Source organism: Xenia sp. Carnegie-2017, unplaced genomic scaffold (genome assembly GCF_021976095.1).
Source record: "Xenia sp. Carnegie-2017 unplaced genomic scaffold, XeniaSp_v1 HiC_scaffold_3, whole genome shotgun sequence".
In the NCBI taxonomy this organism is placed as follows: domain Eukaryota; kingdom Metazoa; phylum Cnidaria; class Anthozoa; order Malacalcyonacea; family Xeniidae; genus Xenia; species Xenia sp. Carnegie-2017.
In genome coordinates, this window is record NW_025813493.1 from 8,444,365 (window position 1) to 8,454,641 (window position 10,277).

A 10,277-nucleotide genomic window follows, 5' to 3' on the forward strand; every position below is an offset into this window, starting at 1 on the left:
AGTCTGATATAGAAACACAGATAAAAAATCTGTTTGTACGGATGTATGTTGACTAATGCGGCTGTCCTGGATATAATTAACACACAGTTAAATTGAGGGAAAACAGCACAGAAAAGGAATAAATCTATTTTTTAATTAACGAGTTACTTCATCCAGTAACTTGTTGCCCTCACAGCGCAACATATATAATAATAATCACCAAAAGCATACAAGCATTTCTTGTCGTACCATCATCTCTTTACTTGGTTGACCTGTTTATACATGTACTTACACCTTTGATAGCTCATCTCTATCAAATTTTTTTTCAATTTATATAAAAGTTAACCGCATCCTACATAAAAATAGCTATATGTGCAAATACATTACACATGTACAAATCTAATAAAATATCATGACCAACTACAGCATATATCACGTCCACACTCGGATTTATACACGTTCCTCTTCACAGATTTTGATCTGCACTCTACGTAAGAGACATCAAGTGGTCGGAAATTGAACACATAATCAAAAAGTCTTTTAGACACATACTTTGCATGTATAAAAAAATTAACAATTATCACTTTCAAGAGGATTATATGCCTACGTTGTCATCACAAAAAATCAGCCATTTGCATACTAACTAAACAATCTTCAATATTCCTTCGTAAGAGCTAGCTATAATAATATTTTGCTAAATAAGTATGTTTGATTTTAGTTTCTTTCAATTGATTTTTTTAATGAATAAATGAAAAAAAGAATTGTGTATGCTTTAATTCCTTTCATAAATACAGCCAGTTATTGAATTCTAAAGCATGTGATTTAGTCTGGACGTGAATAAGTTGTTTAATTTGAATCAAAATTGAAAGACTAGGAAGAAACGATACATGTAATGCATAAAACCACACGTTGTAAGCTTATCTAAGACTTAATAATTGAAAAAATATTAGGTACATTTCATTGAAGGAATATACCCAATAAATTCATGCACTTTCACATTGCACATGCATACACTATTTAACATCACAAAAATAGCTAATATAATTTTATCTCAAACATTAACATTTCTTTTACAATATTCAACGTCTTCTAAAATTACCAACTGTATCACACAAATTTTTCGGCAATTTTCATACAAGCACAAGCACGCACACCGGAAAATTACCACAAAGAATTAGCAGTGGTAAGTGCCAGACTAGCTATTTTTGAAACTCTAAGTGCTTAATTGATCAAAAAGACAAAAGACGCGAATGTTCGTTGAGCAATTTGCAAACTTTATACTTATACAGCCTTAAATAGGTAAAATGATTATTTTTAAGATGTTACTAATAGTAAAAATACATGGGCAGCAATAAGCTATGTGACGGCAACATCTTGAATATAGCTACATGAAATGCTATTAAAGTTTTCATTTTTCCATATTTACTTTTTTCTCAATTCTTTCGTTGTTCATGCCCAATTAAATATACAATTATACATTATACCTTGGTTTTTCGAGAAAATTTAGATTTTCGGCATGATAATCTGATAAATACAAAAATAACGATAGAATGGGTTAGGTTGTGGATGATTTACAAAAACTATGTCAGGTATATTTTATTTTCGTAATGTAAGCAATACTTTGATACAACTTTCACAAAAAAAACGCAAAAGACCAGAATGTTCGTCGATTGTGTCATAGCAACTGGAAACTTATTAAATTAAGTATAGCTGAAATGATTTTTAAAAGATGTTGCTATAATAGTAAGAATACATAGTAACGACATATCTCGAATATACATAGACTACTAGCTGTTATAATTTACATTTTTTCATTCGTAGCTATTGTTGCCTTTCTTTCTTTGTTTATGTGAAAATACGATCCACATGTCGATCTTATAGAAAAGAAAAGTAAGGAGTGGGTCGGGTTGTCGATGATTTACAAAAATATATATCAGGTATGTTTCATTGATAATAGTGCAATAAATTGATCCACCTTTCACATAACACATATACTATAGTGAGCTCTCAAAAATAAATAATTTGATTTCATTTCAAAATTAACATTTCTGTGTCACAATGTCCGACATCTTGTAATATTATTCACTGTATCACAAAAGGCACAAGTTTTTAGTTACTAAGACGAACAACAAAGTTCAAAGTCCAAAAAATGACAAGAAGCTTGGCCATTGTTTTTGTTGAATGAGCTTGTTTGCAAAAGCAGGTTTCTTATGTCTCGAGCTAATATACTTTGCTGACATAATTTGCATTAATTGTTTGTATACAAAGAATGGTTTCCTTAGTAGACCCAGTCAATTATAAAAAAAGTCAGAGATATATGTTTCATTGATATCATGCGCAATATTATAATAAACACACACGCACACTAGGGGAAATTACAAGCGAACAAAGCCAGCGACACACGAGACAAAAGTTTCCAAGATGAAGTCTCCAATACAAAATAATCGAAGACTCTACCTGACACACGAAACGAAGAATTTAGAAACTTTGCCGAGTAATTACATTGTGTAGTTGTTTTTTTAAATACGATTGGAGATGATTTTTCGCTGCTCCAAATGCTGCAATTGTTTTACCTTGTAATATCGAAGACTACACTGAAGAAAGAACTGTTTGGAATTTACAATAGTATAAAAATGATTGCAGCATGGCTCATTTAATTAAGAGAGTTGCGCCTGTCACATTTGTATTACTACACTAACGTTTTACTCTGGTAGCTATGATACTCTCACAGCGTTGTCCTGTAATGGGTTCACCCTTGCGAAAGTTCACAAAAATTTAATTGCAAAACTTTTTGCAAAACTTTTGACCACCATCTTTGTTGTTGATCAAGCAAAACGCGTCTTGACTCCTGAGATTTTATTTGCCACTAACATTTTGTGTCGGAGACTTGCATGTCGATGGAAATAAAACATCGTTCTTTTTCAGAAACCAAGTCTCGGAAAGTCTCTGAGTCAGAAAATATCCGATAACAAATTGGCAAATTTCGTGTTGGAGATAAGGTGTCGGAAACAAAAAGTCTTGGAGACCACGTCGTGTGTCACAGACTTAAGTGCTTAGTTATCAAAAAGACAAAAAACGAATGCTCGTTGAGAGTGTCAAGGCACATTGGAAACGTTTTTTAACGGACTTGAATGGCTAAAATGATTTTTAAAAGATATTGCCATAATAGTAAAAATACATGGTAACAACATGTCTCGAATATACACGAATTTCTTTGTTTATGCCAATATACAATTTACAAAACATTTTATCTCAATCTAAATTTGAATTTTCATATGTCGACCATATAAAAGAGAAAAATAAGGAGCGGGTTGGTAGTTGTTCATTACATTGACTCTCTACTAACCTCAGTAAATTAGTCAAATTTAAGGTGCACGACATGACTAGGGTTTGTATTTGACTTACTGCCACGTTGATTGCTCAACTATCGCGTTTTTTATGTACATCTGGCTACAAGTTTGGCAATGCAACCAAAAGATCAAATACTAATTAGCACACTTTTAATTAATTAATTATTAACAGTGGAAATTTTAGAACAGAAAGGTATTTGCTACTTTCATGAAAAGAGCCATATTTGGCCAGACTAGGTGTGAATTTGTACTGATTGTCAAGTTTAGTGCACATATGAGCTTTTGTGTTGTGTTCATGTATATAAATATGCAGGTTTTATAGCCATAAATATACATTCGTAAATGTAAATTTTTTGACGGTTTTTTAAGAATACATCATAAGCTCATTTACTAGAGCAGTAGCGGATCCAGGATAGATTAGGAAACATTAATGAAAATAAATTTCCCTTTTGAAATACTTTTTGAGCAAAGTATTTTTTAGTTTATATATTCTTTTTACAAATTTTTAAAAAAACACCGTTGTTAAAAAAGTCTTTCAAGTTTGATAAATTTAATATTTAATTTTGGCCAACCATCAGTCTGCCACTGATCCATATAAGTACAGACGGCACACACACATACACTCATGACATCTGACAATTTAATAGCTTGTTAATGAAATTGCTATTGTACATAACAACATTTCTGAAGAAGGCATGCATTTTCCCTGAATGTAATCCCGGATCTCGTCTTGTAAGGTGAAAAGACAATTAGTCACTAGGCCGCCAGAATTAGCACTATAAGATTTATAAAACCAGTAAACTGGAAACCGTTAATGTCTTTTTATGTATTTTAGACAGTTATACTTTTTCTAGACTACCCACACTAGCTAATTCAAATTACTTTGCAATCAAAATCGGACACTGACAGGGCACTGACAAGACACTGCCAATGATTGTCTTGAGGGATTTAGTACCACAAAGCTTTAAATTCTCAGTAAACAACAAATTTAATTTTAAAGATGCCAAAAGTTTGTGGCCAATCAAAGGTACGTCAAAATAAATTACTGGCAAATATTTACATTTCAAAGCATCTCAGTAGCAAGTTATAAACATATATAATAAGCCAGATATAGTACTTTGCAATATAACGCCCAATCAAAAGTTGAATCCAAAGTTATTGTGTGCGTACAATGTTATCACCCGATTACTAGGTTCCATTCGAGGAGTGAAACCCACTTTTAATATACGACAGAATTTCAATAAAGCCATGTATCAACATAAAAGATTTTATGGAAAAGTGATAGATTAATATTATGATTACTTTTTTGTATTAAGTGGAACCCTCCAAAATGGCAGCTCTGGCTTCACAGAAATAGTGGATTGCGTTATCCAGTGGGCATTCAGATCAATGTGGCAAGCCATTTGTCAAATTATATTCTTTATAAATACATAACCAATAGTACTTTTCTGAAAGTAGTTTGAATTTAAAATGAGGAGCTATAATTTATTTTGACGAACGCTGAATCCACTACTGCAAAATATATATAAATGCAATGTACTCCTAAACCAATAAACATCCCCAAAAAGTCAAGAGTTGTAAAACTAATGTCAATCGTGATACTTTTATATGTTTCTCTTAAGTTTATTGCGAGGATATTAGTTGATCAGACCTATATAACCATTCATATCTTATTGTTATTATCCATACCTACAGGTTGGGGATCTCTACTTTCCGAAATTCTCTATAGCTGGTTAACTGTTCTTTTAAATACCACGACAATTCATTGGCATTGTCAACGATGTTGAAAATGGAAATTACCTTACTATCATGCTATTGGAGTGCAAAGATCATTGATCCACCACTTCACCAAATGCCCACTTGCTCAGATTTTTTAAATTCCCTAAAGTTCTGTGAAGTTTTAGAGAGTTTTAACTTAGCTATCCTACATATGCTCGAAGAGGAGAAACAATGCAAAACAGATCATGCATTATTCTAGGAGAAGTGTAAAAATTATCAAAAATACAGAGTAACACTGATTAAAATATTGTTGGAATATACATTGTATCCCAATCCATAAGGAGAACAATTGGTCGCTTTTTTAACGATGTAAACATCAACGTCTAATGAATACCCATTCTGACTATCCACATTGACCCACAACTTAATACCAAACTTACTTGGTTTGTATCTCATATATTGTTTTATACCTGACCAATGCTTGAATTTTATCATGTGCTCATTTACTGTTAAATTTTTTTGATATTTGAAACAAATTTTGACAAAGCTTTTTAAACATTTTACCTTGCTGTATTCAAATTTATGTGACAATGAACTTTATAGATTTATCAAAAGCCTATGCTAAATTAATGTAATATGTAAAACTTATTTTTCCTGTTTACTGCGCAGGACAGCTTCTATGAAAGTGAATCTCATATAATTCTTCTAACAAAAACAAAATTCTCATGCAAGCATTGTTTTCAAAACATCAAAACTTTATAAAACAACTTTAGCGTTTCTCTATTGCTAAGATATAACAGTTTTTTTGGCAGCATTACTAATTTTTTTGCTTGTCAATTATCCCGTCACTCTCCTCGTTACTGTCATCATCGCTTTCATCATCATCTTCATTGTCATCATCATCTTCATTATCATCCTTATCTTCATTGTCATCCTTATCTTCATTGTCATCCTTATCTTCATTGTCATCCTTATCTTCGTCATCATCTTCGGCTTGATAAAAAAGAGAAGATATAAATCCACTACAATTTTGTAAATTTTTCTAAAGAAGACTTTACCCACCACGATGGTTTTAATTATATAAATGTGTAATTTAGTTAGTGAATTTAGTTAGTGAATTTTTCACAAAGTTTTTTGAAGACTTGTGATAACTTTCCAACAAAAATATTCTCGTGATCAACCAAAACAATCAATTTCATCTGATTTTTTGAGTTTGTTCACCACCTTTGTTCTTGTACAACTCCTTCAATAAACAGTAGAGGAAATCTAAAATAAGCTTTACCCATAAATACATTCTTTTTTTCCGACTAAAAGCTTTGAAAAAATTTTAAATAAGATTTTATGATATATTTTGACCTAGCCTACATCCACCAACTTTTAAAAAGAAAATTGTGCATATAAATAAAAGCTCCATATAAATAAAAAAAAATAATTCAACTACTGAAACAGAGACTTTGTCGTGGTGACAAACTTAAAGACGGATTTCAAAATAGCAAATACCATGGTGAATGCTAATAATAACAATGCAATAGTTCTTAAAAGAACTGTTTTAACCACAACACTAACCCATCAATTCAAAGGAACCTTATTTACAGCTAGAAAGAGACAATATGCATTTCGGCAGAGTACTTGTCAGGTGTCAACGTCTGCTAACTGAGAACCTCCAAATCATGCTATATTTATAATGTTACAAAAGGTCAATGTCATCCCTATTTTTAAAGACGACAAATTAAACTTCCCAGGATGTGTAAGGCCTCTAATGACATCGAGAAGGAAACTAAAAATATCACTGAGAGTTTGTTTTTTGCATGCAATGTGGTCTTTTTATTCTCAAAAAGAACTATTCTTCCACCCACTCCCAAAGAGTTTCTCCCTGCTCAAATATCAAGCAATTTAGTCTACGAGTTCAAATGTGAGTGTGATGCTCGCTATGTAGGTAGGACTTCTCAAAGGTTGAGTGAAAGAATAAAACAGCATGTACCAGCTTCGGTCAGGATTAAAACTGTTCCTTTACGACAACTACCAAAACGTGGGTGTAAAAGTGAAAATCCGATTCTATGTGATTCAGCGACTGGAAAACATCTTTTAAGCAACACTCGCTGTGCCAATGCTTATTCTGATGAAAACTTTAAAATTATTAAAAAATGTCGCTCGTTATTCCAGCTACGCGTCATGGAGTAGTTATTAATTAAATTGACTAATCCTGTCCTTTGCCGACAAAAGGATCACGTGTTTAATCTGTCTTTGTTTTAAATGTCGTCTTAAAAAATAGGGATGACATTGACCTTTTGTAACATAAATATAGCATGATTTGGAGGTTCTCAGTTAGCAGACGTTGACACTTGACAAGTAGTCTGCCGAAATGCATTGTGTCTCTTTCTAGCTGTAAATAACGGTTCCTTTGAATTGTTGGGTTAGTGTTCTGGTTAAAACAGTTCTTTTAAGAACTATTACATTGTTATTATTACCCTTCACCATGGTATTTGCTATTTTGAAATCCGTCTTTAAAGTCAACTACTGTTGAGCACACCTTTGACGTTGGTTTTCGGCTTTGGTGCAGAGTTGGCATTGATGTCATTAGTATGACTAAGAAAGTGGAATAAAGGAATAAAATATTAAATAAACTATAACCATTTAGCTATCTTTGACTCGCAAAGCGAGGTGAATATTCAATAAATAACCTGTCTTCTATAATATGTTTCGTCAGAATGTGATTAGTATTAGGATAAAACCATTTTAATGTTTGAGGTTCACAACAGTTAGAATTTTTTGAGTTTTTGACCGATTTGGGATTGATTTCATTATCGCCAACGCATAAGCATATGTAGTAAATATGATTAAAAAGTGCATTACATGTGTTTCGCTTGCTCTATGAATTCATAAGCGTAGCACTTATTATCTCAAGATACCAAAAGGTGGGGTGTGTGCGAAAACGTGTTCAATTACAAATTTTCGTCTCTGCAAAATGTACATGAAATTTCACTTATTTTTTACAACATGTTTACGGACAAAATTTAGTTTAAATGACCATCTTCCTTGTAGCAACAAGTTCAACCTGTCATAAAAGCTATTTTCCTCCGGCTATGTGGCCGATTTACTTCACCCAGCATGGGGACTTTTAAAGCTTTTGTTTATACATGCATCAGGTCATTCCATGTTACCACACCTTCTAATTGCTCAACATGATATGAAAAGGGAAAATATCATGGTTTAGAAGAAAGAAAGAGCAGAAAATTTTGCTTTGTTAATCTTACCTGAAAAGCTTGCTGTGTTGCCATCCTCTGCAAAGAAATCATTTAAAAATGTGAAGCAATTCAATTAACATGCTAAGTAATTACATGTATCAAATTTTTTTCATGATTATAAGAATGACAAAATGAATTTTATTTGGTAGACAAACGATTAAACTTAACAGCAAATGCCCTTATTGTCATTACTGTCTCAACTTTGTGATATTTTTACATAATAAACAGTTTGGCTGTTGTAATTATAGTTAAAATATTAAAACAAAACCATAACCGAGTGAAGGAACTGTGTCCATTGTAATAAATATGTCAAAATCCACGCTTTTAGAATAAAAAGAATGTATGCAAAAATTAAAATGGTTAATTGAGATTTGGTAAAACAGTTAGTTTGACGTCTATTGCTGTTTGACCCAGAAGTAGCAAAAAGGCAAAGCGATGAAACTTTATGAAGAAATATGCTTGTCAAACACGTACGCTGTTACAAGAAGATATGGAAATTACGTGAAACATGTCAAAACAGCTTACCAATGAGAGGTTCGCATTCATTGCAAATATTTTTCTCAGATACAATAGGAACACTTGAAACAATTGAATATCCAGCAATGACAAAAACTATTTCAACGAACATGATCTTCAAATTGGCTGGCATCTTCTACATGAATAAAATTGCACTTAACAGCTGTTTATTAAGATATTTGTGTTGAATTTTCGTAAGAAAAACAACCCAGAAAACAGTGAGAGTATAAACAAGTAAACTTTTTCAATGTAAGTATTGAAAGTATATAAAGTTATGGTAAATTTGCTTTGACATTTAGCTTTTCACAACAGCTTTTGACATTTTTACGCAAAACTTGTACGTCTTCAACTGTTGATAGGCAATAAACTCAATTAAAAAGACCGAAATGAGAAATACAAATACAAAAACAAAGATACACTTTCAAAAATGAAATATAAAATTCTTACCAAATATTTTGTTTAAGATTGTTAAATCGTGTCACTTGCAGAGTATGCATCGAAGAATTCACTCACCAACAATTGAAATATCCTAAATCATTATGGCTGATATCAATAAGAACAATATTCATGGAAGATATATTAGTCGTTGCTCATAGATACCAACTTCTCAACGACATATAATACAAAATAAAACAAATTCCGAATACGGACATCCGTATTTTTATATTCAAGATGATACAAGAGTTTAGACACATACTATGTGTCTCAACTCTTTTGTTATCTTTATTATCAAGAAAACAGGATGTCTATAGTGGGAACTTTTTTATTTTGTATTATTTAAAATTCTCGGCGACATATTGTTTGATTACGAAATGATATATGAGACTGTTCAAAGCTATATGCACTTAATAAGTGTATATATTGGCAATTTACTGTTGCGATAAATGAGCGCAAACATAAAAGACCAAACTATATAATATCGTGAGTTAAGCTACGCAAACGTAAACATTAACTTTATATCCAATTTTTGCTAATACCTCATATAATTCATAGTGACACATGATATAACTTACTAAAAAAGGATTCCATAGTATAGGAGTACATTTTTAAATTGTAGCTACACGGTGCGTTTTTCAAAATGTTGAAAATTCGTATCTTTAGATACAAAGACATCTTCCGAGAATTAGAATTCATGTTCTGGCCCTTTGGTATTAAGTCGAAACTCAAACGGTGTCATAAAAAACGGATATCGTGACGAGAATATCTCGACTCGAGTCAATATATGCAGTTTATAAGAAAATTGTGTCGTTTTTAATCCACGTGGGCTTGTAACTTAGAGCATGCAGGGTAACGAACTACTATGCCAAAGGAGAGCGCCAAATCTTTTTTAAGCTACATTTTTTCTCATATAGCCTTTACGAAATTCATCTTCCGTTTCGCTTACAAAGGCTTTTGAATAGTATTTGTGTGATATTCATATAATGAATCTCATATTCATGAGATATATTATCCTCGTATGCAGATATAA

General features: G+C 32.0%; 1 protein-coding gene across 2 annotated transcripts; it reads right to left on the minus strand.

The window, feature by feature from the left end:
* Positions 1 to 5,596: 5,596 nt before the first annotated feature.
* LOC124454378 (phosphopantothenoylcysteine decarboxylase subunit VHS3-like) lies at positions 5,597 to 9,345 on the minus strand. Of its 2 annotated transcripts, XM_047005187.1 has the most exons (5): positions 9,257 to 9,345; positions 8,819 to 8,945; positions 8,303 to 8,329; positions 7,581 to 7,634; positions 5,597 to 6,044 (listed from the first exon to the last, which is right to left on the minus strand). In XM_047005187.1, exons 2-5 carry the CDS (start codon positions 8,940 to 8,942, stop codon positions 5,866 to 5,868), a joined length of 384 nt encoding a protein of 127 aa, XP_046861143.1. In that variant the 5' UTR covers positions 8,943 to 8,945; positions 9,257 to 9,345; the 3' UTR covers positions 5,597 to 5,865. The 2 variants fall into 2 exon arrangements, with proteins under 2 accessions (XP_046861143.1, XP_046861144.1); XM_047005188.1 differs by lacking the exon at positions 7,581 to 7,634 and having other exon boundaries at positions 5,597 to 6,041.
* Between the last annotated feature and the right edge of the window lie 932 nt (positions 9,346 to 10,277).